At 37.3% G+C, this 23,210-nt stretch overlaps 2 protein-coding genes across 2 annotated transcripts; both read left to right on the top strand.

The window, feature by feature from the left end:
• Positions 1-1,706: 1,706 nt before the first annotated feature.
• On the top strand, positions 1,707-11,251 carry LOC134006292 (Fc receptor-like protein 5). The gene is made up of 13 exons (XM_062445377.1): positions 1,707-1,737; positions 2,168-2,212; positions 2,531-2,773; positions 2,854-3,099; positions 3,250-3,387; positions 4,393-4,458; positions 4,907-4,972; positions 5,209-5,295; positions 9,900-9,944; positions 10,200-10,448; positions 10,529-10,774; positions 10,973-11,113; positions 11,229-11,251. Exons 1-13 carry the CDS (start codon positions 1,707-1,709, stop codon positions 11,249-11,251), a joined length of 1,626 nt encoding a protein of 541 aa, XP_062301361.1.
• A 7,077-nt stretch (positions 11,252-18,328) lies between these two features.
• LOC134005963 (L-amino-acid oxidase-like) lies at positions 18,329-22,963 on the top strand. The gene is made up of 7 exons (XM_062445009.1): positions 18,329-18,374; positions 19,070-19,293; positions 19,990-20,102; positions 20,202-20,403; positions 21,014-21,082; positions 21,606-21,742; positions 22,162-22,963. The coding sequence occupies exons 1-7, from the start codon at positions 18,344-18,346 to the stop codon at positions 22,961-22,963; spliced, it is 1,578 nt and encodes a 525-aa protein (XP_062300993.1). The 5' UTR covers positions 18,329-18,343.
• Positions 22,964-23,210: the final 247 nt, after the last annotated feature.

Below are 23,210 nucleotides of genomic sequence, written 5' to 3'. Positions count from 1 at the left end.
GAGTTTCATTTTCTGCTTGTTTCTTCTACTACCTAAAAATGTAATAAACTTGTAACTATTATACTTTTCTTATTACCTTATTGTTTTATAATAACATTTTGTAATATTATTTTCAAATTCTCAATGCAAATAAAAGACCGAAATCAGTCACATTTGTCTAATTTCTTGACATAATACATTTTTTATTGAAATATGTGCATTTACATAGCATTTATGTTTGGGTTTAATGATGTACAGTGAATGATGCACTGCAGGTGGCAGATTAGGACTTAATAAATGAGTGTTTACTGTACATACATTATATGCAGAGAGGTAGAGAGAGAGAGAGAGAGAGAGAGAGAGAGATAGAGAGAGAGATAGAGAGAGAGAGAGAGAGAGAGAGAGAGAGAGAGAGAGACAGAGAGAGAGAGGTAGAGAGAGCGTTTTGAGAGCACCATAAAAAGAAAGAAAGGAAGAGAAAATCTTGATACTATTAACATATTTTAGCAGTTTAATTCTTGATGGATGTAACTTGTGCAGAAACTGCAAGAAAGAAAAGTAATCATGCAGACATGAAAGAGGTTGTTGAACCAAGAGAACCAAATGTGCCTCGGTACTTAGGCCAGAAAAAGCTAGAAGTCCATTGGGGTCATTTCAGTAAAAGAGAAGCTTCCTCTCAGTGGCTACACAAATAACCCTAACTTCGGCAATTACCTGTAACTTATCTAGAGTTTAAAACTACTGCATGATCCAACAACTGCAGGATGGATGCTGTAAGACTGATGAACTCTGCACCACACTGCCTTGTTATAACACCACATACACACTGCGCTACATTCATTGCTGCTGTAATGCCTCTCAGTATGTGAAGACTTCTGACTGCACACTGCACTGCTCACTTATGTCTATTTTAGGCTGTTGTTTTTTATTTATTTATGTTTATTATAGATTTTCTTTATTTTATCTCATATTTGTGTATGCATATTAATATATGTGTATGTGTATATACATAATTGATATATTAGTATATTAATGTGTGTGTATATATTGAAGTATATTTAATTCACTGGGACCTGAGTACTTTAATTTCGCTCTTTCATGTATCTACATGGCTGAATGACAAGTCAAATCCTTGAATCATTGAATCCTATAGAGTTCAGTGCAATCCCTCATGTCCTCCAGAGGATGAATCCTACTGATGTTGGACATCTGAAGATAAATTCTGGTTATTTTGGTGATTCAGAGACTTTTTGCCATCATGAGGTTGACATTTTTCAAATTGTCAGGAACTAGCAAGTTAGAAAGCACACTAAACTAATATTGTGAGCATGCACCTGCTAAATACCAGCATGTTAACATTGTCAGTGTCAGAATGTTAGCATAATGAGGTTAGAGTTTATCTCACAGTACCACGTGTTTCAGGCCTACAGCTTCACAGAACTGCTAGCATGACTGCAAACTCTTAAGTCTTGTTTAAGATTTGCTGATACCAAGAAAATTTATACTTTTATCTATATTTTACCAGAGGTCAAGCATGTTTGCTTTGTTCTTTGACTCCACCCACTGCTTTCACTCAACCACTGGGTCTATTTCTATCACAAGAGCAGCTCCGCCTCTCAGAATGTGAAGTAAAACTAAATGGTCCAAAATAGTCTACACATGAAGAGACTGTTTCCCACCCACTATACACCTCAGTCTGATGTTCACACAGTCCGCAGCAAGACATCATGGAGGTCACAGCTCTCTGCATCAGACTGTGTGAGTACTGAGTTTGTCTCCATTTCCTGTTAAAATTACGAATAAACATAATGGCAAAGAATTTGTTTGAAGTTGAAAAGTTTACAATAAAAATATAGAGATTGTGGTGCACAAAACCAGATAATGTTTCACAGGTTTCATGTAGATAAAACTATTGGTGGCATCTAAATGTATTTTTCTACACCGTTTATAATATATTTATTGCTTTCATTTAGCTTTCAGGTGTTGAGCTGACATTTTTAGATCACAAACATTGATAGATTCAGCCAGCAGTAAACTCACAGATGTCAGCATGGTTATGTATTTCATAGTGTCCCTGCAGTGTTCATGTATCATTGTTTTAAACAAGAGAACAGAAATCATACAAAACATATTAATACTGTAAATAAAAAGTGCCTGTATGATGTTGAGGTCTATTTTTTCTCATCAGTGGTGACTGTGTTGACTCTGACGTGTTCAAATGCTCAGAAAGATGGTAAGTACGACTTAGTTCCTCATTGATCTGAAAATGATTTACCATTTAAAAAATACATTTTGCTGTTTGTGGTAAAACATTTAGGGAAAGTAAGAACCAATTTAACAGCAAAAAAACAAAAACAAAAACAAAAAAAGTTTTGCTTAACCATCACTGAAATGGTGTCATCTTTATCCTTTACTATGCACATGTATAATAATTTTGTCGTTTGATCGTTTTAATAGCATATTATATTCAATTACATACAGTTCATGTTCATGTTTCAGTAGTTATGAATGGAGCAAATGTCTTAACCAGCTTTCTTCTTCTTTGTCTCAGATGCAGCTCTCAGTATCCAACCAAGCAGACTGCAGTTCTTTGAATATGAGTCTGTAACTCTTCATTGTGGGGAGTTTAATGGCTCAACGGGATGGAAAATTGTACATGAGTCCAAAATACCCATATTTGTTTCTAATAGCTCATCCTACAACATTAAAACTGTTTATCTAGAGGACAGTGGTGAATACTACTGTGAAGCTGCAGGGGGGAGGAAAAGCAACAGCATCAACATCACTGTCACAAGTATGTTCATAATTCAACAACCAGATTGTTTCATAAATGTATGTTAAACATGAAACCAATACCAATCACTTGTTGCTCAGATGGTTCTGTGATTCTGGAGAGTCCTGCTCTTCCTGTGATGGAGGGAAATACAGTGACTCTGCGCTGTAGAAATAAAACCACTTCTACCAACCCCACAGCTGATTTCTATAAAGATGGACTCTTCATCAGGAGCAGCTCTACAGGGGAGATGATCATCTACAGTGTCTCCAAGTCTGATGAAGGACTCTACAAGTGTAACATCTCAGGAACTGGAGAATCACCAGAGAGCTGGCTGGCTGTCAGAGGTGATTTATACCAAATACAATTATATTATATATTTCACAGAGTTATTGTCTGTGAAATATTTTGCTGATCTTTGGTTGTCAGTTCCCAACATGGTCATTTTGTTAGTTTTGATCTGTTCATTTTTCCAAATATTTTTATTTTCCAATCAGTTTCACCTCCAGAATCGAAAAACCATTCTCATCCTTCCTCCTCCAGTGCTGTCCCATGGATCATTGTGACTTGTTTACTGGTGGTTCTGTTGGTGGTGGTTGGCATACAGTGTTTTGGCAAAGATTATTGGCTCAGAGGTGAGAAACATAAAATGAAGGATTTCACAAATAGCTTTGCTGCTGTAAGCACTTCCTGCTTTTTCTGTGCTGCTTAAACTCACCTAACAATAAAAATGTAGGTGGTTTTTCATAGGATTCTGTGTTCAACGAGTTTGAGAGTTTGCTAGTAGCACCTTCTTAATTTTCAGTTCAGTCATGGACTAACTATCATGACAACCCAGTTCTGCTTTTGTTTAGGCCAAAAAACTGGGAATTGAAATAATTTAGTGATATCAGGCATGAAGGAATGAGTCAACAACAATGTAGGCTCAAAGCAAAGATAATGAACGCTTCATTGACAAAACCAACAAACAGGACTCAGTGTTGAGAAAAGCTGTGGGTGCAGTAGTACATCAGCATTTTTTAGGGCAAAGTGAGATTTTTTTATTCAGCTTTAACTCAAAATTTGGTCACAGTTTGGCGTTGTGGGTGGACTGGTCCGCTACTGGAAGCTCAGCATGGACATGACTGTTACTACATAATGATTTGTTCCAGTATGGGCCAAAATAATTTGAGGAGATGCATGCTCAGTCCTCTAAATTCATCCAAAACAAATACCAGACATGGCTGTATTATCCCTCTCTTTGTTTAACTGTTGAATACATTTTCTATTATCTATTTTGTTGCTGCTTAAAATATATTTCTGTATCATTTAACAATTGTTTTGATGTCATGCTCTTTATGGATCAAGCTTAGATTCATTTAACATAAATAAATGTGTGTGTCATATGCATAATAATGATTTTTAAAAATGAAGAAGTACAACTACTGATAAAATCAGTCAAAGTAAAGCAAAAGAAAGAGGACTAAGAATCAAGTTCTGGGGTACACCACAGCAGAACCCCCAACATTTTGAGACAGATACAAAGAAAAGCATTGATGGGAACAAACAGATATTCTAACTCATCCTTTAGTTGATCAAGAGCATCTTCAGTAATGTTGATGTATTTGTCTATCAAATGATTTACACTCTCCCTCCTTCAGATGGGGATGAAGCCTTGTCTACATCTGCTTACTACACCTTGGGACTGGATAAGACTGAACAACTGGGTAAGACTAAATTGTAGTGTGTGGTAGTGTATGTACTACAGAAGCTGGGTTGGATACAATCTCTGCTAAAAAAAAAAAAAAAAATGAAAAAAAATGAAAAAAGGAAGCTTGTTCCTAAAGGATTCAAATTGCCAAAAAAAGACCAATTGTGTGCAGAGATGAATACATACTATCCGTCTTGAGTTGGATAAAATTCAGACTGCTGCTTTGTGGTGTTGATTATACCAACATGAATCATAACAACAAACATATGGGTGTTTGCTAAGTAGAGATGGGATCTACATCCACAATTTTAGTGCCAGGTAGGCAATGTCAAGTAATACGTTGTCAACCCAGTGACACACATGTCCACCAGCTGATTCTGAGGAAGTGACTAGATAGATACAAAGGAAAGCAATGAAGGGAACACACATATATTTTGATGATTTCCAATCTCTCTCACCTACAGATGAAGAGGAACTCTCACTTTGGTCTGGAGCTTTTTACTACGCCTTTGATGGGACTCAACAACTGGGTGAGACTTAAAAGAGATCTCCACTCATTTTTGGTGTGTGTTTTATGTGTATTTGTGTCACCAGAGGAAGTTGTGCAAAATCTGATACATTGCTGAAAGTGATAGTAATCTGGGGGTGCAAACTAGGAAGAAGGTCTACAGGATGGTGTTATCTGTCATGAATCCTCACTCAACTTTTGGCATATTATAATATGTATTGATAACTAATTGTGTCTGTATTTGTTCACCTACTGTAGCTGCTTTTTCCATCTCTATAGAATCCAGTGCAGTTAAGGAAGACAAATCAGCATATGCTTCTGCAACAAAAACCAGGAAGAGGAAAGGTACCTTACTTGACATGTTATTTGTCTTACATTTACTACTTTAATGTCAAGTACAGACCACAAAAGGGAGCTGTGCAAAATCTGACAAATTACCTCATGTGATGTCAATTGAGTCAGCATTGGTTGGGGCTGAACTTAGAAAGAAGTGAAGTTAACAGATCTCTGTAGACCACCCCTCATCCCACCTTAACAAACCCAGAACTGTCAACAATGAAGTTGCATTCTGGGTAATGTAGGCACCAGGTTTTTGAGAAAGAAGACAGATGCATAAGAAAGATGATATCTCTCGTTCTGCTGCACTTATTTTGACCCTGTTTTAACAGTCCCTTGAGAGTTTGGCAATGTGAGTGCAAGGCTTAATTGGTGGAGTACTTTTTTTAAACATGGCTAAAAAGTCCCAAGGTTAGTATGATTTATAATACCATAAAATTACCAGCAACACCAATCGTACTGTATTCTTTAATACTTCTGTAGGAAAACAAGCAACAGTTTCACCCTACAGCCAAGGAAATATTAGTTTTTTTCTCAAGTAAGTGAACATTTTGACAAGAAAATTACATAATTTCATCTATTTTCGAAGTAGAAACCGGAGTATCCAGCATTGGAACAAGAGCAGTTCCCTAAACAGACACCAACCCACATTCAACAGAGGATGCTTTCTATTCTGTCATTCAGTAGGTCTGAGAAAGCAAAATACTGTAGCATAGCTAATAATGTCTTAGACTATTACCGTTTTTTTAGCTCTATGTTTGATCCACCAGTTAACCAATTATTTCATAAAATATGAATACTCATTCATGACAAAATGTTCTCTCAAATTTAGATTTTAAAGGGATTTTATTTGGGACATCATCTAAAACCATAATTTTAAAAAAAATTTAAAAATCCAGTTTTTAGACATTTTCAAGAGTTCAAAATGATGCTGTATCTTTTCTAAATTTGTCAAATCTTTCAGTCAGACTGTATCATGGAACAGCTTTAAAATTGTCACTGTTGATGTGATTCAAACAAAGAAGAGTCTTTCTTTCATTTTAAGGTTAAAGTTGTTTAGTCTTCTTAAAAAATAAGGATTTTGGGACATGGATATGTATATTATATTTATCTATCTATTATGTACATTGTGTGTGTTTTACAGGTCGTTTAGGGCAGAGACTGACTGAACAAGGGGCCGCACTAAAACAAAAGTTCCAACAGTAACAGAAGAACTAAGCTACATTTTACATAAAAAAACAGCACTGCTTTTTTCAATTGAGACAGTGCAATCTGCTTTATGTTATGTACCTGGACACTGTTTAAAGGGTCGAGTGGTTAGAGCGCATGCCATGTACGCAGCCACACACACCCTTCTCGACCATGTTTCCTGTCTGTCTACTGCTGAATAATGGTGTTTAAAAAAAATCTTAAAAAAAAAAAAAAGCTTTCAGTTTCTTACTGAACCTGCTTTTAAACAGTCTAGTCCAACGTCACACAACACTGCAGTGTGTACAAAGATTTAGATGTGATTCATGATGAAAAAGGGAAGTTGGAACATTTGAAAGTGACTAAACACATGGCACTGAAGAGTTCTCTGAGAGCTGATCGCTTACTGTAAAACTTGTTCCTCTGCCATCCTCCTTCCCCAGGCATAGTTTAAGATTGCGCAATGCCAAAGTCACAACTTGAGAAAAAAAAAGTAACCTACTAATGTAAATTTTCAGACACAACATTGAAATTAAGTAAATAGTAATCAACTTTCAGCCAGGTCACTCAGTGGGATGACTGTTCTTACATAGAGGCAGAGCAGTTTTGGCAGAAGCAAACTATCTTCATCCCTAATATGAAATCTGTTTGGCTTCCAGTTAGAGTAGATTACACCAGTGTTGAAAAGCCAACCTCACAGAAATACAGTAGGTAGATCAGAGGTACAAAAAATAACTGCCAAACTAAAGAGAAGAATGAAGTGAATGACAGAAAAGACTCACTGTCCTAAAAGCTAGTTTCGTCTCAATGATATTAAATTGAAAGTTCAGTCTGCTTTGTTTATCTGTGCATGTTTTATGATCTGTGTTGTTTTATATGTATGCATTTGATCGAATGTCACATTTTTATATGGTTCATACTGTACTTATAACCAGTCACACTGCATGAAAATCCACTTTGACTATAACTCTGACAGACACACTCATTTTAAATACAGTATGTTTGACAAGATCGTGGTAACAACTCCTACTGCTTTAAGGTGTATTTTTTAATTCATTGATTGACATTGTAACTTGTTTTCTAAGGGTCTAAAAGCATTTTGTGCTGTGAGATTCTCAGAAGTCAAACAAAGACAGCGTTAGTGTTTCAAAACCACACAATAAACAAACTACTAAGTCTACAATGCGCTCTGAGCTCAACTCTGACAAACCCTCTGCAGAATAACCACAGCAGCTCTACATCTCTATGAATAGACTCTGCATGTGTCTGTCTCTGCGCTGTATGTATCATGGAACAATAAGCTTAAAATTAACCTTTAAGTTTCGAGTTTCATTTTCTGCTTGTTTCTACTACTACCTATAAATGTAATAAACTTGTAACTATTATACTTTTCTTATTACTTTATTGTTTTATAATAACATTTTGTAATATTATTTTCAAATTCTCAACGCAAATAAAAGACCGATATCAGTCACATTTATGTCTAATTTCTTGACTTAATACATTTTTTATTGAAATATGTGCATTTACATAGCATTTATGTTTGGGTTTAATGATGTACAGTGAATGATGCACTGCAGGTGGTAGATTAGGACTTAATAGATGAGTGTTTACTGTATATACATTATATGCAGAGAGAGAGAGAGAGAGAGAGAGAGAGAGAGAGAGAGAGAGAGAGAGAGAGAGAGAGAGAGACAGAGAGAGAGAGGTAGAGAGAGCGTTTTGAGAGCACCATAAAAAGAAAGAAAGGAAGAGAAAATCTTGATACTATTAACATATTTTAGCAGTTTAATTCTTGATGGATGTAACTTGTGCAGAAACTGCAAGAAAGAAAAGTAAACATGCAGACATGAAAGAGGTTGTTGAACCAAGAGAACCAAATGTGCCTCTGTACTTAGGCCAGAAAAAGCTAGAAGTCCATTGGGGTCATTTCAGTAAAAGAGAAGCTTCCTCTCAGTGGCTACACAAATAACCCTAACTTCTGCAATTACCTGTAACTTATCTAGAGTTTAAAACTACTGCATGATCCAACAACTGCAGGATGGATGCTGTAAGACTGATGAACTCTGCACCACACTGCCTTGTTATAAGACCACATACACACTGCGCTACATTTCATTGCTGCTGTAATGCCTCTCAGTATGTGAAGACTTCTGACTGCACACTGCACTGCTCACTTATGTATATTTTAGGCTGTTGTTTTTTTAAATTATTTTTTATTATAGATTGTCTTGATCTTATCTCATATTTGTGTATATGCATGTATATAGATATGTAGTATATGTTTATATGTATATTAATATAAGTGTATGTATACATAATTGATATATTAGTATATTAATGTGTGTGTATATATTGATGTATATTTAATTCACTGGGACCTGAGTACTATATTTTGCTCTTTCATGTATCTACATGGCTGAATGACAAGTCAAATCCTTGAATCCCTCATGTCCTCCAGAGGATGAATCATACTGATGTTGGACAATCACATTTTGGTGATTCAGAGACTTTTTGCCATTTAACACCATCATGAGGTTGACATTTTTCAAATTGTCAGGAACTAGCAAGTTAGAAAGCACACTAAACTAATATTGTGGGCATGCACCTGCTAAATACCAGCATGTTAACATTGTCAGTGTCAGAATGTTAGCATAATGAGGTTAGAGTTTATCTCACAGTACCACGTGTTGCAGGCCTACAGCTTCACAGAACTGCTAGCATGACTGCAAAACTCTTAAGTCTTGTTTAAGATTTGCTGATACCAAGAAAATGTATACTTTTATCTATTTGACCAGAGGTCAAGTATGTTTGCTTTGTTCTTTGACTCCACCCACTGCTTTAACTCAACCACTGGGTCTATTTCTATCACAAGAGCAGCTCCGCCTCTCAGAAGATGAAGTAAAACTAAATGGTCCAAAATAGTCTACACAGGAAGAGACTGTTTCCCACCCACAATACACCTCAGTCTGATGTTCACACAGTCCGCAGCAAGACAACATGGAGGTCACAGCTCTCTGCATCAGACTGTGTGAGTACTGAGTTTGTCTCCATTTCCTGTTAAAATTACGAATAAACATAATGGCAAAGAATTTGTTTGAAGTTGAAAAGTTTACAATAAAAATATAGAGATTGTGGTGCACAAAACCAGATAATGTTTCACAGGTTTCATGTAGAGGAAACTATTGGTGGCATCTAAATGTATTTTTCTACACCGGTTATAATATATTTATTGCTTTCATTTAGCTTTCAGGTGTTGAGCTGACATTTTTAGACCACAAACATTGATAGATTCAGCCAGCAGTACACTCACAGATGTCAGCATGGTTATGTATTTCATAGCGTCCCTCAGAAATCATACAAGGCATATTAATACTGTAAATAAGTGTCTGTATGATGTTGAGGTCTCTATTTTTTCTCATCAGTGGTGACTGTGTTGACTCTGCTGTGTTCATATGCTCAGAAAGATGGTAAGTACGACTTAGTTCCTCATTGATCTGACAATTATTTACCATTTAAAAAAATACATTTTGCTGTTTGTGGTCAGTCATTTAGGAAAAGTAGGAACCCATTTAACAGCAAAAAAAACAAAAGGAAAAAACGTTTTGCTTAACCATCACTGAAATGGTGTCATCTTTATCCTTTACTATGCACATGTATAATAATGTTGTCGTAGTTATGAATGGAGCAAATGTCTTAACTGGCTTTCTTCTTCTTTGTCTCAGATGCAGCTCTCAGTATCCAACCAAGCAGACTGCAGTTCTTTGAATATGAGTCTGTAACTCTTCATTTTGGGGAGTTTAATGGCTCAACGGGATGGACAATTGTACATCAGTTTAAAGGGGAAATACCCAAATGTGTTTCTAATAGCTCATCCTACAACATTAAAACTGTTTATCCAGAGGACAGTGGTGAATATTACTGTGAAGCTGCAGGGGGGAGGAGAAGCAACATCATCAACATCACTGTCACAAGTATGTTCATAATTCAACAACCAGATTGTTTCATAAATGTATGTTTAACATGAAATCAATATCAAACACTTGTTACTCAGCTGGTTCTGTGATTCTGGAGAGTCCTGCTCTTCCTGTGATGGAGGGAAACAATGTGACTCTGCGCTGTAGAAACAAAACTACTTCTGCCAACCCCACAGCTGATTTCTATAAAGATGGACTCTTCATCAGGAGCAGCTCTACAGGGGAGATGATCATCTACAGTGTTTCCAAGTCTGATGAAGGACTCTACAAGTGTAACATCTCAGGAGCTGGAGAATCACCAGAGAGCTTGCTGGCTGTCAAAGGTGAGTTATACCGAATACAATTATATTATATATTTCACTTTTTTGAACAGAGTTATTGTCTGTGAAATATTTTGCTGATCTTTGGTTGTCAGTTCCCAACATGGTCATTTTGTTAGTTTTGATCTGTTCATTTTTCCAAATATTTTTATTTTCCAATCAGTTTGTCATATATTTTTTTGGTTTTTACTTTGAAAACAGCATTTTCACCTCCAGAATCGAAAAACCATTCTCATCCTTCCTCCTCCAGTGCTGTCCCATGGATCATTGTGACTTGTTTACTGGTGGTTATGTTGGTGGTGGTTGGCATACAGTGTTTTGGCAAAGATTATTGGCTCAGAGGTGAGAAACATAAAATGAAGGATTTCACAAATAGCTTTGCTGCTGTAAGCACTTCCTGCTTTTTCTGTGCTGCTTAAACTCACCTAACAATAAAAATGTAGGTGGTTTTTCATAGGATTCTGTGTTCAACGAGTTTGAGAGTTTGCTAGTAGCACCTTCTTAATTTTCAGTTCAGTCATGGACTATCTATCATGACAACCCAGTTCTGCTTTTGTTTAGGCCAAAAAACTGGGAATTGAAATAATTTAGTGATATCAGGCATGAAGGAATGAGTCAACAACAATGTAGGCTCAAAGCAAAGATAATGAACGCTTCATTGACAAAACCAACAAACAGGACTCAGTGTTGAGAAAAGCTGTGGGTGCAGTAGTACATCAGCATTTTTTAGGGCAAAGTGCGATTTTTTTATTCAGCTTTAACTCAAAATTTGGTCACAGTTTGGCGTTGTGGGTGGACTGGTCCGCTACTGGAAGCTCAGCATGGACATGACTGTTATAATAATAATTTGTTCCAGTATGGGCCAAAATAATTTGAGGAGATGCATGCTCAGTCCTCTAAATTCATCCAAAACAGATACCAGACATGGCTGCATTATCCCTCTACATTTTCTATTATCTATTTTGTTGCTGCTTTAGTGGAGACATAATAACTATTCCCTAATTTGGGTACCTCCTCCCAACCTAATCTAACAGCCTTTGAAGTTGATGGATTTTTCATTGTGCTGGTAATGTTGATGATTCTGCACAGTCTGCATTACGACACGAAAAACATTCTTCTGTCTTAAAACATTCTCCTCTGCTCTCTTCTTTCACCATGTCATGCATATCATGTTATAATATGTTTTTCTTATTTATCAACTGATGCTGTCATTCTTTCTTTTTCTTACTGCGATATTACTTTACTGGTCCTCACTGACACTCGGATCAGGCTCAGCTCGGCATCAAAGAGGTGAGGACATAAACCATGCATATAGTTTAACATAGTATACAATATAAGTATATATATATATATATATATATATATATAACTGTGCCTGTATTTGTTTACCTTCAGTATCTGCTTTTTTTCAGTCACTGTAGAATACAGTGCAGCTGACGTAGACCAACCGGCACATGCTTCTGTAACAACAACCAGGAAGAGGGAAGGTACATCAGTGTTTTTGTCTTACATTACTAGTGTGATACATGTGTAGGTGCTGGTGAAACTTTGAGCTTCCTGGATTCAAACCACACAAGAAACCACAGAGAAAACAAGGCTGAAGGGCCCCTCAGAAGTGAATGTAGAGGTTATGAGTTGGGTTTATAGAGCACAAGACGCTAACTTTTGGATATACCATAATTTATAATACCCAATCAACACATTAAAACATATTTCTGTATCATTTAACATTTGTTTTGATCTCACGCTCTTTATGGGACAAGCTTAGATTTGTTAAATTTTTGTGCCATATGCATAATAATGATTTTTTTTTAAATGAAAAAGTACACCAAGCATTGATGGGAACAAACAGATATCCTAACTCATCCTTTAGTTGATCAAGAGCATCATCAGTAATGTTGATATATTTGTTTATCAGCTGATTTACACTCTCCCTCCTGCAGATGGGGATGAATCTTCTTACTACACCTTCGGACTGGATGAGACTGAACAACTGGGTGAGACTAAATTATAGTGTGTGGTGGTATATGTACTACAGAAGTTAGGTTGGATACCATCTCTGTTAAAATTGAAAAAAAGGGAAGCGTTTTCCTAAAGGATTCAAATTGTCAATTAAGACAAATTGTCTGTAGAGATGAAGACAGACTATCACATATGACACATATGGGTATTTGCTAAGTAGAGACAGGATTTACTGCATAACATCCACAATTTTAGCACCAGTTCGGCAGCGCCAGGTTATACATCGTCACAGCCCAGTGACACACATGTCCACCAGCTGATTCTGAGGGAGTGACAAGATAGAAACAAAGAAAAGCATCGAAGGGAACAAATAGATATATTTAGCTGATTTTCAATTTCTCTCACCTTCAGATGAAGAGGAACTCTCACCTGGGTCTGGAGCTGCTTACTACGCCTTGGGCCTGGATGAGACTCAACAACTGGGTGAGACTTAAAGGGGATCTACTAGTTTTTGGTGTGTGTTTTTTAGATGTATTTGTGTCTCCAGAACAAGCTGAAATCTGATTCATCTGAAGTGTTGTCACTCGAGTTAGCATAAGTTAGGGCTGAAGACTACAAGTTTGAAATTGATAGTGATCTGGGGGTGCAAGCTAAAAAGAAGGTCTACAGGATGATGTTATCTGTCATGAACCCTCACCCAACTTTTGGCATATTTTACTATGTATTGATAACTAACTGTGTCTGTATTTGTTCACCTACTGTATCTGCTTTTTCCATCTCCATAGAATCCAGTGCAGCTAATGAGGACAAATCGACATATTCTTCTGTAACAAAAACCAGGGAGAAGAAAGGTACTTCACTTGTTATTTGTCTTACATTTACTACTTAATGTCAAGTACAGACAACAAAGGGGAGCTTTGAGAAATCAGATAAATTGCCAAGTGATGTCACTTGAGTCAGAATTGGTCGGGACTGAAGACTACTAGTGTGGAGTGTAGAATGCGTAGTGTAGAAAGTGTGTGGGTAATGTAGGCTCCAGGTTTTGAGAAGGAAGATGAATGCATACGAAAGAGTCCCAAGGTTAGTATGATTTATAACACCATAAAATTACCATCAACACCTGTCCTACTGGATTCTTTAATACTTCTGTAGGAAAACAAGCACCAATTTGACCCTACAGCCAAGGAAATATTCGTTTTTTTCTCAAGTAAGTGAACATTTTGACAAGAAAGTGACATAATTATATCTGTTCTGAAAGCAGAAACCGGAGCATCCAGCATCACAACAAGAGCAGTTCCCTCAACAGACACCAACCCACATTTAACAAGGGATGCTTTCTATTCTTTCATTGAATAGGTAAGACTGAGCAAAATATTGGTGTGTAGCTTCTGTTTTCTAAGACTATTACAGTTTGTTAGCTCCATGTTTTCATGAAAAAATCATGTGTGTTTTACAGGTCGTTGAGAGCAGAGACACTGACTGAACAAGGGGCCGCACTTTTCTAAATCAAAAGTTCCAACAGTAACAGAAGAACTAAGCTACATTTTACATAATAAAAACAGCACTGCTTTTTCAATTGAGACAGTGCAATCTGCTTTATATTATGTACCTGGATAGGCATTGTTTAAAGTTTATGGGTAGTTTGAATCATTTTTAAAATGGAGTTATGTGCTTCCATCTTGAAGTCTTTCTTTGAGCCCTTCATCTAGTTCACGTCATCAGTGTCTACTTTTAAAAAAGCTTTCAGTATCTTACATGTAACAGTTAAACCACTGGCCTCTCTGCTCTTCCTGTTCACATGGTAAAAAGCTGCCTACCAGAATAGACCTGCTGAAAAGCTGCAGCAGCTCCGATCACACACTGAGTTCACAGTTAGTGGTTTAATAATCCTGTGATCACAGTGTTTTATTAAATTCTAAAGACTGTTAATGAGAAGATGTAGAATATTTCTTGTACTCGTCATAATGTCACATTTGTATTTTTGTGTTTGTTCTGCAATAAAAATACATTTTCTTTGAGGTGACTGATCTGAACCTGCTTTTAAAAAGTCAAGTCTTGCGTCACACAACACTGCAGTGTCATTTTGAAAAAGGGAAGTTGGAACATTTGAAAGTGACACATGGCACTGAAGAGTTCTGTGAAAGCTGATTGTCTTACTGTAAAACTTGTTCCTATGCCCTCCTCCTTCCCCAGACATAGTTTAGGATTGCGCAATGCCAAGTCACAACTGGAAAAAAAAAAGTACATTTTCAGACACAACATTAAAATTAACTAAATAATGATCAACTGTCAGCCAGGTCACTTAGTAGGATGACTGGTTTTACATAGAGGCAGAGCAGTTTTGGCAGAAGCAAACTATCTTCATCCCTAATATGAAATCTATTTGGTTTCCAGTTAAAGCAGATTTAAAAAAAAATAAAATTAAAAAAACAGTTCAAAGAATCATTAAAAAAATCAGATAATAAAGCTTTAAAATCTCCAAGTGGAATGTAAGATTCAAGTTTGAGGCCATGTTGCAGCTCATTTAATTTCATAGGGGCAGCGTACCTGAAACCAGTTCTGCCAACAAGAGGGAAGTGCACAGTTCAGTAGTTACTGGATTTAGATGAGAGAAGAGATGTGAGGTATTTAATTACAGGGAAGGTGTTTTTCTTCTTAACTGTAAACTAGTCCAAACAACCTTCTGTTACAAAGAACAATGATGAGAGGGTTTAACTGCTGAAGCGTTGATGGAGCAGCATGACAACACAGAATATTTTCATAATCAAGGACGTACTATAGTTCTACAGTTGGAGGAAGACTGACAACCTTTGATTCTATGCAAGAGGCCTATTTTAATTTTAATTTTTGAGTCAAATGTTGAATATGAATCTTGAATGATCGTCGACTGTCAAGCCAAATTCCTAAACATTTGTATGACTCAGCAAGAGTAACATGGGTGCTATTTAAAGTTTTAATGTCAGGATAGTTGGAGTCACTGGTGGAGATAGAGAAAACTGTTGGTCATTTCTGCATTTTAACCCTCCTGTTGTCCTCGAGTCAAGGAAGGATGGATGGAAGGGAGGGAGGAAGGAAGGGAGGGAGGAAGGAAGGAAGGAAAGGAGGAAGGAAGGGAGGAAAGGAGGAAGAATGGAAAGGAGGAAGGAAGGGAGAAAGGATGGAAGGGAGGAAGGAAGGAAGAGAGGAAGGAACGAAAGGAGGAAGGAAGGGAGGAAGAAGGAAGGAAAGGAGGGAGGAAGGAAGGAGGGAAGGAAAGGAGGGAGGAAGGGAGAAAGGAAAGAAGGAGGGGGCAAGGGGGGAAGGACAGAAGGAATGAAGGAAGGAAGGGGGATGGAGGAGGGGAAGAAGGAGAGAAGGAGGGAGGGAGGAAGGACAGGCGGAAGGAAGGGAGGAAAGAAGGAACAGTCAAAACAGACGGGGTCAATTTGACCCGGGAGGACGACACAAAGGTTAAACTAGTTTGTGATCATTTCTTATCATTCCTTTATGCTGTATCATCCAGTAAGGCCATTCAAATGCATGCTAGTCCATATTCCTGGTAGATTATATTGGAACATGAACAGAGTAGTAGTCTTGCTATATGTGATTTATATCTTCATAAGATAGATATGCATCACCAAATTGGAGCTCCAACAGGGACGTCACTGTTTTTAGTGACTGAAATACTGCAGCGGGTTCTGTATATGGATCACAGGTCCAAAACCTGCAGTTTGTCAATGCATCTTTTTTTCTTCATTAGTGAGATGATGTAAATATTTGTGGTTTGGTAGAAGGGGAAAATGTACAGTCCTGTCTTGCTGTTCGAGTCAAGTAATTCAGGAGTTCAACATGTTTTTAAAAACATAAAAAAATATTTACGTCTTTTCATTTCATATGAAATCTGCACATCTGTTTTTCTGGTCATGTGAAGGCAGGATGAAGAATAACAAGAAATGAACAAAAATCTGATACATCATCAGCTTTTAAGTTCATAGGTTGAATTTCTCAGCAAACAGTTGCTTATTTCCACATCCAGCAGTTATGGAACAGAAGTATCATCATTAGAGTCGTGTTTCTGTCCACCTGCTGAATTTAAGTCCAATATTCACTCTCTTTTAGCTCTGTTTTTGCTCTCCACCAACTCCGGAGGGAAATATCTGGCTCTTTAGCTGCTAAATGCACTATGTTCACCAGCTAGTCTAGTGTCTGTTTGCTGTTTGGTGATCAGCAGGTATATACAGTGACTTTTTACAGCTTTTTCTTCAAAAACGATGCCATGAGAGCGCTGAAAGTGAACCAAAACAGTAAAGTTTGCAGCCGGACAGCTAAAAAATGAGCTGAAACTCCGTAAAGCCAAGGGGAGCTGTAGAGTCACTGATAATTCTCTGTACTGTAGGTTCACCACTACAAGCCACGACCAACACATTGTCAGATCATACAATGTCATAATGAAAAATATAGATTATATCCACTTTAACTTATTTTAACACCCATCCTGCAACCCCAAACCCCCTTATTAACAGTGACTTCTGTAAAATACCCCTGAGCAATTTCTAAAACCCTCCTAGATGTTCTTTATTTTTTTATGTTTGTGTCAACTAAATGATTAATTGCCCTAGATAAGGAAAAATTCACATCCTTATCTGATACATACTGAAAGTATCTCTGAATGACAATCATGTGATTAACACACATAATCCTCAATGAATCATTTACATCAGCTCATAAGATGACAGGCATTCTTTTCTGGACGTCTGGAACTTTTCCTCCTAAAAATGACACATGACTGTTTACTGTATCACTTATCACCTCGTTCCAAGGAACTGGTGATCTCTCCACACCCTGATTACAAAAAACAAAAATTCTTGCCCATCACCGTCATGCAAGTCAGGAGAGACTAAAGAAAAAAAAAAATTCCAGCATTGATGTAAAGTATATAAGAGAGCGTGATTTCACTTGTGGTTATTGTAATAGAGGATTTTGATGTTTAAGCTCCTAAAAGGGTAAGAATCCATCACTTCATTTTGATATTTAAGCTTCTGTGTCCGTCAATCATTTAAATCTCACTATGAATGTTTTAAGTTGTAGTTAATTTCTGGATCATTTCATGAATACAACAGACAGTAAAAGACAGTAAAAGTAGATCATTATGAAGAAATTGTGAGAAACAAATGCAATATGTAATGTAAAATACATGAAATTGACATAATGCAAAGTGAGCAGCAAGACAAAATGTAATTGCTGAAGAGAAAATTAAAAATAGATGTCAAATTTTCAATACTGAGCATTTGGCATATAATTATTTATGATTAGGAGTAATGTGATTTTTTTTGTATTTATCTTCATGACTACACATTTTTTAATGTAATTTTATTGTCCAGAAGATGATTTAGTAAAATAAACACATTTAACCAGAAATGATTTACAGTCAGAATTACATCATTATAGAGATCTTCAGGACTGCTGTTGTTGAATTCATCCCGTGTCACTTTGGATAACATCATCAGCTAAATGTGCAAACATTTTACATTTTACAGAGAAGTCAGGACTTTCCAGGATTGAAACATTTAATCTAATGTATTTTTCTCTTCCTCTTGATGTCACCAAAAGGGGAAAGAAAGTTGATTTGCGATGAATCTGCATGTGGTGAAATGGAAATTATGTGGGTATTTCTTACTAACTTTAACTCTCTTTGAAGCGCTGTAATATTGGAATTGTCGATCACATCTAGTTGGTTAATAAAAGGGCTGAGTCCCAACATGTTGAGCAACTCTCACTATGTGTATTCATGAAGAAGGGTGTCTGAGACTGTATCAGTTCCTTGATCTTCTCCGTCTGCGGGTTCAGACCCACTGAAGATTTTAATGTTTCAGTTCTGCCTCGTTCATGTTTTTGCTCGTATACTTTGGTTTTGTCACAGTATGATGAAACTAGAAGCAGTCCATTTTTACTGGACTTAACAGAAGTAGATACGACCAGCGTACTTCTGTCTCTGATTTTCAGAACTGAAACTTCTACATAAGGCATATACATTAACTGTTTATTATAATGTATGTTTTCACAAATTTTGGAAAAATATTCTTCTCATTTTCAGCTAAATGCCTGTAAATTTGAAGGAGGATTATAGTTCTAACATTTTCAAGTTTCAACAAAATGAAGTTTCACTGCACCCAGATGAAAACAAATGAGTTGAAAACAGGCTCAAATGAAGAGTCTAATTTATGGTTCCTCAACTAGATCTTGGCTCAAAACAACTCATCACTTAGGACAAAAAGCAAATGTGCTCAAAGCAATAATATGTTAATAACTGCACAAGAAATACGTTTCTGAAGTATGATTTTCTCTTTGTGTTTCCAGACGTTGTCAGTGTGCTTCTGATCACATTGTACCACAGTCACACTGTTGCTCTCAGCATGAAGGAACATCTGGCTGATTGTCTTGTAGACAAAGACTACGACACGCTGCTGCAGACTGTGGAGAATGGTCTTCCACACATAAACACGTCTCATCATGTGGTTATAGTCGGAGCTGGCATGGCTGGACTGACGGCTGCCAAGTTACTGCAAGACGCAGGACACAAGGTACATTTAAGATCCTGACACCTTATATGAGACTCAGTGTCCATCACCTCACTCACTTGCATCATTATCATAGATTGTTCTCCTCTAAAGCAGCGAAAATTCCCTTGTGACTCTATATAAATGCCTGTATTTATTGGTATTTGGCAGCAAATGTACTTTTAATGGTGTGTTTCCTTTTTTATTGATTTTGTCTTAAAAAATATACACCAAAACTAGTTTTTGTAAACACTGATAGACAGAAGAAAGAGTGGGAGGAAAGTCGTCATTTGTTAGACATCAGAGCTAAACTGACATTTGATCGTGGCACCTGTTAACCAGCATCACAACATCATCTGACAAAATGGACAAAAATACAGTTTAAGGACATTTAAAATTAGAACTTTTAGATAAAATAAGCAGCAAATTATAGTAATTTTAAAATAAAGCAATAGAGCATTTGCAACCATTTCCAAATGAGGTACAAACATGTATTCAGTATGCTTATAAAAGACAAAAAACTTTGGAACTGCAATAGAGCTACTTTATTTTTAAGTTACTTTTAAGAGTAGTAGTAGGAGTAGTTGCTATAGTATCAGAAACAGTAGCAGCTGCAGTATTATTATTAGAAGTAATGCAGAACAAGCAACAGTGGCACCTTTGAATATATATATATTACTGTCCTGTATTTGTAAGACTGTATTTATCTGTCTGAACAAGGTAACCATATTGGAGGCCAGTGATCGTGTTGGAGGACGTGTGGAGACCTACAGGAATGAAAAAGAAGGCTGGTATGCTGAAATGGGAGCTATGAGGATCCCAAATCATCACCGGTGAGTTTATGGGATTACTGTACTGTATTATACAATAACAAACCTTTTTCTCCCAACCAAAACTTAACTCCGCCACCATTACCTCGTTTTTTCCAAAAGCATCGTCCACTGGTTTGTCAAAAAGCTCGGGGTCAAGCTGAATGAGTTCATCATGAATGATAACAACACCTTTTACCTGGTTAATGGGGTGAGAGAGAAGACATATGCTGTTCAAGCAAACCCTGATGTCCTGAAGTACAACGTGTCAGAAAGCGAGAAAGGGATTTCAGCCGATGATCTGCTAGATCGAGCTTTGAAAAAGGTAATCTTATCTTATAAGGTAAAAGTTGTCCAGCCAATTATGTTTACATAAGATTGGGTGGTGTTGCACAGCTAATATTGTAGCTTCCCCCATTTTGTGTTCCCTTGGTCTTTGTCCCTTCAGGCACACATTCAACATGAAATGGGAAGGTTGCAGGAAATGTTCATCTTCATTTGTTGAAATAAATGTATCGGAGTAAGCTAGCACCTCACTGGAAAAAGTGTATATTTTTAGGTTCAGTTTAATGTGTATGTTTATTCAACATTCACAAAGAATCCCCCAAAACTCTACGAAACTACTAAATGACTTTTTGCATTTTATGAAATTTGATGTTTACAGATGGTAACATATAGCATGTAGCATCTTAATCAGGCAATAAGCGAAGCAAATTATCTCCTTGGGACAATAAATCTGTACCAAATTCTATTGCAGTTGATGTACTTAGCCATCTCTTGAGTCATGTATCTAGGTAGCTAAAAAGGCTTTTTTCATGGGCCAAATCCCCAAGAGCTCCCACTGGTTTGCTTTTTGTTTCAGGTTGGTCCATTTCTCTTCTACGGCCTTCTCAATGTATGTAGCACTATTAGTGACTTTTTTCTTCTCTTTGCAGGTGAAAGATGAAGTGGAAGCAAACGGTTGCCAAGCTGCGCTGGAAAAATATGACCACTATTCTGTGAAGGTAGGAGATGAAATAATGTGAAATGATCAACACAGTGTTTTGAGTTAATTACGTATGTGAATGAGGAAAAATGCTGTTTTGTGAAGAACAGGTTTTCCCGCACATATGAGAAGATAACCTAAGACACTAAAACTTGACAGACCCTGGTCACCCATTATACATTTATTTATTTATGTATTCATAGTTTTATCTTTTGCACTTTTATGTTTTGTTTTGTTTTGATTTGTTGTGTTTTTGCACCAAAGGATTGTATCCAATTTCGTTGCACTTGTGCATTGACAATAAATATTCTATTCTATTCTATTCTATTCTACAAACACATTATATTTCATTATAATGCACAATAATTTGCATGCCAGATAAATTAAATGGTTAATGAAGCTTTCCACCACCTCCATCACATAATGAAGGTGTTAAACTAACTGGTAAATGTCTGCAGATGAGTGTCAGATACAATCCTTGATGTTTGAAAACATGGCAAGTTAGCAGTGATGTAGCATTGTGGGAAATATCTGTTTGACAGGAGTATCTGAAAGAAGAAGGTGGTTTGAGTCCAGAAGCAGTGAGGATGATTGGAGACCTGCTGAATGAACAGAGCCTCATGTACACAGCGCTGACTGAGATGATCTACGACCAGGCTGACGTCAATGACAGTGTCACGTAAGGCCCAAGTCTCACACTGACGCCTGGTCAAAATTTATGTGGAAATTGTTACAAATTAAATCCTTCAGCCAGAAACAGTGACAGAAATCAACAAACATGAAATTTCATATTAATAGTCTGCCTAGCTGAAAATGTTCATTTCTTTGCAGACATTACATTTGTATACTTTTTTATATTCACATTGCCATAAAATATTTTACACCAATTTTGTTTTCTTATATAGCTGAACATTATGTGTACATTGACTTCTGGTGCAGACAGAGAAGCTTAAATCATCCAACCTATCAGTCAGCTTTAGTACAGATGGTAACATGTTTTTCAAATAGCTTACTGTCATACTGGTGAGATAATTGGCTATCGACTTGTTTCACTGAATGAAAACAATAAGAATGGACACTTTTCTTTTTGTTTTGAAGGTATTATGAAGTGACGGGTGGATCAGATCTTCTTCCCAAAGCTTTTCTTTCTGTCCTCGATGTCCCCATCCTCTTAAACTCCAAGGTAAAACACATCAGGCAGTCAGATAAAGGTGTAATCGTGTCATACCAGACAGGCAACCAGTTCCCTATGACGGACCTTCATGCTGATATCGTTCTACTAACAACCACAGCCAAAGCAGCCCTCTTCATAGACTTTGATCCACCTCTCTCCATCAAAAAGATGGAGGCCCTGAGGGCAGTCCACTATGATAGCTCCACTAAAATCCTCCTCAAGTTTAGTGATAAGTTCTGGGAGAAGGATGGCATCCATGGAGGCAAGAGCATCACCGATGGGCCTTCTCGTTTCATCTACTACCCCAGCCACAGTTTCCCCACAAATGAGACCATTGGTGTCCTCTTGGCATCCTACACCTGGTCTGACGACTCCCTCCTCTTCCTGGGTGCAAGCGATGAAGAGCTGAAAGAGCTGGCCCTGAGAGATCTGGCAAAAATCCACGGCGAGCAAGTCTGGGATAAGTGCACGGGAGTCATAGTGAAGAAGTGGAGCGCTGATCCTTACAGCTTGGGCGCTTTCGCTCTCTTCACACCCTACCAACACTTGGAGTACGCTAAGGAGCTCTTCAGGAATGAGGGCAGGGTGCACTTTGCTGGTGAACACACAGCCTTCCCTCACGCTTGGATCGAGACGTCTATGAAATCTGCAATCAGGGCAGCTACAAATATTAACGAAGTGGCACACAAAGAGTCAGCTAGAGCACAACACCGAGATGAGCTGTAGGGTCATAATAAAACTGGTTTTAATGTCACAGCTAACAGGCAGATCCCAGAGAATAATAGAGCAACATATAGTATCTGTATCTGATATTATGAATGAGGCCAACTTCTGCGTTGGCCTCATTTCAGAGGACCGGAACTCCCCGCCTGGTCGTGATCAATATTTTGACGTATTGTTTGTCTGCAGTTTCCATGGTGACCCCACCTGTGTTTGTCCATATGGACTTCAAGTGGGTTCTGACTGGGTTTCA

This window comes from Scomber scombrus, chromosome 23 (genome assembly GCF_963691925.1).
Source record: "Scomber scombrus chromosome 23, fScoSco1.1, whole genome shotgun sequence".
NCBI classification, from domain to species: domain Eukaryota; kingdom Metazoa; phylum Chordata; class Actinopteri; order Scombriformes; family Scombridae; genus Scomber; species Scomber scombrus.
The sequence above is the reverse complement of the archived record's forward strand: the minus strand, read 5'-3'. Positions and strand labels throughout refer to the sequence as shown.